At 40.4% G+C, this 7,417-nt stretch overlaps 1 protein-coding gene across 1 annotated transcript; it reads left to right on the top strand.

The window, feature by feature from the left end:
- Window positions 1–1,417: 1,417 nt before the first annotated feature.
- Window positions 1,418–7,417, top strand: LOC109414382 (adult-specific cuticular protein ACP-20-like). Its single transcript, XM_019688191.3, has 2 exons — window positions 1,418–5,665; window positions 5,728–7,417. Exons 1-2 carry the CDS (start codon window positions 5,441–5,443, stop codon window positions 6,070–6,072), a joined length of 570 nt encoding a protein of 189 aa, XP_019543736.2. The 5' UTR covers window positions 1,418–5,440; the 3' UTR covers window positions 6,073–7,417.

Raw genomic sequence — 7,417 nt, 5'->3', positions numbered from 1 at the left:
AGTAGAGTAAACATAGATCCGCGGACACCGCTGACTAAAATGTTTCAAGCGTGTAAGTAGTAATTTTCAAGAGTGCGTCGGTTGAATATGACGTCATGCGCTCCATTGATGTTGTCCAAATCGTGACGTCATGCTCGTTTGGATACAGATTTTGACAGTTCGTTTGGATACAACGGATTCATCAACACGGATCTATGTTTACTCTACTATCTATAGTTCTAGGGATTTTGGCTGCAATGGCAACCTCTCCGGATATCCCGGAAACATGGTGTCTCTAGGGAAGTGTGCACTTTTTGATTGATTCTGAAAAATTAATATTAAACTTACTTCGAAAGTTCTTCAACAATGGGACGTTTCAAGGTTTGAGAATTTCACCTATAAAAATTGCTAATGAATAGAAAACTTTTAATAAAAATCCGTACATATTTTCAAAATTTGAAAAAAAAAATCCGCTAAGGAATTCATCGTTAGTGCTCTCATAACAAAACTCATATTTTCTTTTTTGAAAATTACCAATTCCCACTAAACAGGAATTTTTCATAGGTATTTCGAGAAGCTCCAACAGAGATTTATCTGAGTGCTTTTTTTTCTTTTTTTATCTAAATGTATTATACGAAGCCAATTTCTTTAGAAAATTTCCAAGAGTTTTGACATAAATCGCCAGTGAGTTCTTGTAAAAATCCTTTATTTATACGAAATACCAAATGCATTTCGGACAATTTTGAATCTGGTCGTTTGAATATGAACCTGTTAATATAACGTAACTTTTTTTTTAATATATATTTGTTAACTCAATTATTGAATAGATTTCCTGATTTGTTACCAGCAAGGTATGTGAGAAAATATCTCAGACATTTATTAGGTATTTGTGCAATAAACTCCTTCCAAGAAAATTTGTTAGGAAATTCCACGAAGAATTTCACCAGAAAACACTCCAATAATTCGGCTTATAGGAATTATAACAGAATTATGTCAAGAAAGCCGTACTCCACACCTTAAGAATTCCTGGGATAGCGTAAAAAACTCCTATAAAAGAGTATTTGAGTTACCCGACTAGATTTTTTTATTGGAACTTTATCAAGCAATTCCGAAATACATATTTTCAAGCATAGGTTTACTTTACAAGGTGTCCGGAATAAGAAGCAAATTTCAAGCATATGTTACATGTGAATTTATTTTGAAGTTAAATTCTCTAAAATATTGTAAAACTGTCACAGTATGTATCACAATGACTCTATGAATATTTCAGTTTTACAGATCCACTTGAAAGTTTGGATTTTTGGATGTTTTACATGCTCCATAGGTATATAAAGCAAAGTCGGGAAAATTCAAAATGAATGCGGGAAAAAGTCGGGAAAAATGCGGGAATTTCAATTTCGATTTCGTGTGGCCACCCTGTAACTTCCCTCAGCGTGGGAGTTGGTTCATTTCCGTCCTCCGCTGCACTGGCGTCGTCGTTCCTTCCGTTGCCGTGGGCTCCCGTGCCTACGTTCTCCACGCCGTTCAGGTGCTGATCGAAGTGCTGCTTCCACCTTTCGATCACCTCACGTCCGTCCGTCAAGAGGCCTCCGTCTTTATCCCTGCATATTTTGGCTCGCGGCACGAAGCCATTGCGGAATGCGTTGAGTTTCTGATAGAACTTCCGTGTTTCTTGGGAACGGCACAGCAGTTCCTTTTCTTCACACTCCGCTTCTTCCAGGCGGCGCTTTTTTTCCCGAAAGAGGCGGGTCTGCTGTTTCCGCTTCTGTTTGTAACGTTCCACGTTCTGTCGAGTCCCTTGCTGCAGCATTACCGCCCTCGCTGCGTTCTTCTCCTCCAAAACCGTTATGCACTCTTCGTCGAACCATTCGTTCCGTCGATTCCGTTCCACGTACCCGATGGTGCTCTCGGCTGCGTCGTTGATGGCTGCTTTCACTGTACTCCAGCAGTCCTCTAGAGGGGCCTCATCGAGCTCGCCCTCGTCTGGCAACGCGGCTTCGAGATTCTGCACGTATGCTGCCGTGAATCGCAAGTCAGTCCCATATGTAAAAAGTAGGCATTGAGAAAATGGACTCTGAAGTTTTTAAATTCGATTTCTATGTGAAATTTCAAAAAATCGCCAGAAATTGAATATTTCTGCGATCATCATGAAACTTTCACAAATTGTTTTAAACGTGAAAACGTAGCTGCGAAAAATATCAAACTGGTTGAAACAGTGTTCGATTTTGTACGGCAGGGTACACAAGTTCATAATGGGACTGACTTGCGATTACTTTTCATTATGGGACAATCTGACTTGATGTTGTTGTTCGATTTTACTGAACAAACCATATATTTTTATTCACACAGCTGAAAGATCATCCGAAGAAAGATCGAAAACTTCCATTAACTCAAATTTTCCCAAAATGCAGATGGAACTGACTTGCGATTCACGGCAGTATGCTGAGGCGACATCCGGTTGCTTCAGTCGCTCTAGGTTGTACCGTGGCGGTCGCCGGTACCGTACATTGTTGATGACGGAGAGTTTTGGGCGCAGTTTGACCATCACCAGATAGTGGTCGGAGTCGATGTTGGCGCCACGATAGGTCCTGACGTCGATAATGTCGGAGAAGTGCCGTCCGTCAATCAGAACGTGGTCGATTTGAGATTCTGTCTGCTGTGGTGATCTCCAGGTGTAACGATAAAGGAGGCTGTGTTGGAAAAAGGTGCTACGTATGGCCATATTTTTGGAGGTGGCGAAATCAATGAGTCGTTGGCCGTTTTCGTTCGTTTGCTGGTGGGCGCTAAACTTGACTATAAAGAATGCAGATTTCGAAAAAAAATGAGTTTCATAAAAATTTGAACAACCTTTGTTTCAACTGTACAGAACAATGCCTACTAGTCTTTGAAGAATATTAGTTAATATGGTTCATTTTGAATCATTATTCAGTGTAGCAGGCTGCTAGCGTTGCAAGTGTAGATATAAAGGTGTGTAGTGTATGAAAGAATGGATGACCTAAATTATCACAAAACTCTCATGGCCACTTCTTCACTTGAGAGTTAATAGGTTCATGGATCCTATTTGGTTGTGGAACGTTACTATCTAAATCGAAATCACCTAATGTTACAGTGATTGTTTTTATCAACCCAGCTCTATAACAGCAAGGATGATTCATAATATTCCAAAAATATATAACAACGATTATTGTTCCCCGAACTACTTTGGTAAATACAATGGTTTATGTAACACTACTTAACGTAGTGGCAGAAGCTATAACCACAGGTGTAGACCCGAAGCTATGGTCTCCGAAGTAGTTTGGATGATCTGGAATATCTCAAACCATCTTGGAATGACTCATGAAATAACAAGAGGATTACTGATTACAGTTGGATGTGTAAAGTTTCCGTTCAATGTGCGTATAACTACTGTTACTGTCAAGAGCTAAACTTCCAGTTTAGGACGTCCCTGAATGTCCCAAAAGTTCATAGAATAATAGACTTTAGGTTGGTCCAGTAACTGATTATGCAACGTTATTCAGTATATCAGATATGGCTACTGCTACGAGTCTAGATCTGATGTTCTGAACTTCAAGGTAGTTTGACTGACCTGGAATATCCCTGAAGTGGGTTTCGTGGCCGTGCGGTTAGCGGAGGCAGTCGTCTAGGCGTATCGTAAGCCTCGGAGTGTGGGTTCGATTCCTGCTCCAGTCGGTGGAAACTTTTCGTCAAACGAAAAATTCATCACTGGGTGTTCTGCGTCTTGTCCGTTACTTGGATTCTTGTGGATTTGAATGACTTCATTATAGGACAGTTTGGACGACCCTGAATGTCCCAAAGGTTTATAATAATTTCCAGTAAACTTCAGATTGGTCCAGTGATCGTGGTTGATTATGCAACGTTACTCAGTATAACAGATATGGCTACTGTTACGAGTGTAGACCTGATGTTCTGAACCCCAAGGTAGTTTGACTGACGTGGAATATCCTTATAGTGTCTATAAATGGCATAGTAGATTTTAAGACGTTCACGGATCCCTGTAGGTTATGCAATGCTATTATTTATGGCGAAAACACATACAATTATTCTTGTAGACTTGAAGAACCTTACTACAGGACAGTTTGGAACACCTAGAACACCTCAGAATATAAAACACGCTTTGATATTCTTGACGAAGGCTAAATGAATACATATGAACGTAACCCATATCCAAATTCAGCTTTTAGAAAAACTGGGATGCCAATTATTTCGTGTATTCAAACTTCATGGTGTTCAGGATGTTCTAGGTTCTCAGTTAAATCTCAAACACAAATATTTCCATTTTTACTTCATAAAGGAGACTATTTGCAACAACTTTGCACAAGGGGCTCCTTATGAGATTCTGGTGAGAATTTATGATGAGATTTCTGTGGAAATCCCTGCTGGAATACTCACGGAATACTTCCAGGGATCTTTGGGATTGCCAAGAAATTGCAGATTATATCCAAAAATCCTATTGGAGTTCATTCAGGAATTCCTGAGCTTGCTCCAGAAACTTATGTAAGGATCCCTCAAGTAATTTCTGGTGTGGTTACTCCTGCGATTCCCCAGATATTCCTCTTGGTGTCTCCTTTATGGAAAGATTTTCTCAGGAATTCTCAGGAATTTCTTAAGGTATTTCTACTGGGATTGCCTAAGGATAACAAAGATAGGCATCCAGATAGCCTGGTGGTTAAGGCTATGGATCGCCAATCTGGAGACGGTGGGTTTGATTCCCATTCCGGGCGAGAAAATTTTCTTGACTCCCTGAGCGTAGTGTATCATTGTCCTTGCCTCACAATATACAAATTCATGCAATGGCAGGCACAGAAAGCCCTTCAATTAATAACTGAGGAAGTGCTCAAAGAGTACTAAATTGGAAAAAAGCAGGCCAAGCTTCAGTGGGAATGTAGAGCCATACAGATAAAGAAGAACTAACTTACGTCAAAGATTTTTCTATGCCAGAAAGTAACCAAATAATACAAAGTCACCCACAAAAAGAAACAATATTGGATCAATTACAATATCAGGCTCGATTGAAGCAAAAAAAATATAGACAGCACTATTGAAGTTATCACGCGCATTGAGCCGTAACCAAAGATAGCACCTCAGCACTAGCAGCAGTTTGATTTGAAATCGCCGATAACCACAGCTGATTAAATGGATTGAAAACACCAAATTAACATATGGATTGGTGATTTGGCGGACAGACAAGTTGTTAATCGAACAAAAAATGAAAAATGAACTCCAACAAACCACCGCGATGCACCGTGGTGGTAACCTTCACGCCCTTGGTGAAGGGAAGCAGTCGGTGCGGTGTTGCAATTTCGGAACCGATAAGGCCACATGAGTGAAATTTTTCAAATTGTTACTATAAAAAGTCAAGTTCCCTCCCGGCGAGGGTTTCAGTTTGGTGAGTTAGGTTCTTGGTAGAACAACCAACGGTTTCAAGTGTAGTAGCAGTACAATGATCAAGAGTTCTGTGGTGGCTTTTGCCCTGTTGGGTGCTGCGTTGGCTTTCGAGCATCATGGATTCATCAGCGAAGTGAAATATATCCCGTACAAGTGGTACGGTGGTATGCAAGGAGGCATGGGTGGCGGCGGCGGCGGTGGCGGCTTTGAAATGGGAGGAGGTATGGGCGGCGGAATGGGAGGATTCGGAGGAGGCTTTGGCATGGGCGGTGGTGGAATGGTAAGTCTTTCGAATCAATGCTCAATCCCAAACAGTATCTCATCACTAAACTGCATCTGCAGGGAGGAGGATGGAAGGAAGGTGGTGAAGACTACTATTCGTATCCCAAATACAAGTACGAATATGGAGTCAAGGACTTCCACACCGGAGATCACAAGAGCCAGTGGGAGATGCGTGATGGAGATGTCGTCAAGGGAGAATACACTCTGGATGAGGCCGATGGAAGCAAACGTATCGTTGAGTACTACGCTGATGGAAAGAATGGTTTCGAAGCTAAAGTGAAGAACATTGGCGGAGGAGGTATGGGAGGTGGAATGGGCGGTGGAATGGGAGGAGGTATGGGAGGATTCGAAGGTGGCTACCACGGAATGGGATACAGTTATAGCAAGCTGAAGAAGTACAACTAATAAGATCGAGATTGATCGTACCAAGACTGGAAACCGATGTTTAATAAAGTATTATCAATTGCAAAACCTTAAGGAAAATTTGTTTTATTTGCAAGATAGTGCACGTCTTTCAAGACGGTTTGGTATAATTGTAATTCCTGTTCGTTGTAGGTCCTGATTACGTTTTTCGCAATTCTTTAACACTAGCCCAAAAATGATGAGGACACATGCTGTTTTGTTTACATCGTAACAAAAAAAAACAGTGTATGTTTCAAAGTTTCTTTCTTTGATTTCTGCTCAACATCTAGGTTACTTGAAACTCCAATAATATTTGCGGCAATCTGGAAAGATCAGTCTTATTTAGGCTACAGGACCTCTGACCATACTGAGGGTAACCCTTTGTAAATTCTAACCGATATTCAAGGAGAAACTTCAGAGAATACAAACATGTCCGCCATAATGGCCGACTTGGGCCCCTACTCACGTTTTCAAGAGCACCATTCTTAAAAATACGTGTGCAAAAGCGCTCGATTTGGAAAAGCTGCATATTTTTTGCGAGTGAGCAAAGCCAGGATAAACAAGTGTGGCTTGGTTCGAAGCTTCGTTCGTCAGGTTTGTGCCTCTAAAGTTTGTATGCAAGATTGCAATGGGATTTCATTGGTTGCTAATAAACGTTAACAATTTCATTCGATTCGGTTCACTGGTTTCGGAGATATGATAGTTCAAAAATAAGCTGTCTAAAAAAATAAAGTTTTACGAGAACGGTTCTAGCTTCGCGAAATATTAACCAATCAAGCCCAAATTTGTTCCAATAATGCACATATAATAGGTTGACAAACAGTCACAATTTGAGATTTGTTTATGCATTCTATGAAAAGTTACAGCATGTTGAACTTTTTTGTGAGAGAAAAAAAGTTGCCTATTCCAAACATTTTGGCCACCCCCTGTTTAAAAGTCAATGTATGTATGGTTGTATATTTATTTTGTATGTTTGAATGTTTGTCTATTAGTATGATTATAAGGTTTATATGTATGTTTTTTTTTATGATCCGGCATAACTATGGAATGCGTGAAACAATTTAAATCAAACTAAGCATACACATTCCTTAGGTTGTGGAGGTAGTTATAGGGATATTGGAATTCAATATGGCGGTTTGGGATTCAAAATGGCTGCCAAAACTCCAGAATGTATGCTGTTTGGCTGCAATGCGGCTTCGAATACTAAGCAATGGATGTCTGTCTATCGACAGGGTGAGGGTGATGAGTAAAATTCAAAAATAAATATCCGACGCCATTTTTAAAAACAAGATGGCGGCCTATAATCCAAGATGGCGGCGGTAGTTTGAACTATGATATCTTGCAGTAT

Source organism: Aedes albopictus, chromosome 2, assembly GCF_035046485.1.
Source record: "Aedes albopictus strain Foshan chromosome 2, AalbF5, whole genome shotgun sequence".
Taxonomy (NCBI): domain Eukaryota; kingdom Metazoa; phylum Arthropoda; class Insecta; order Diptera; family Culicidae; genus Aedes; species Aedes albopictus.
Note: the sequence above shows the minus strand (reverse complement) of the source record. Positions and strands in the feature narration are given on the sequence as shown.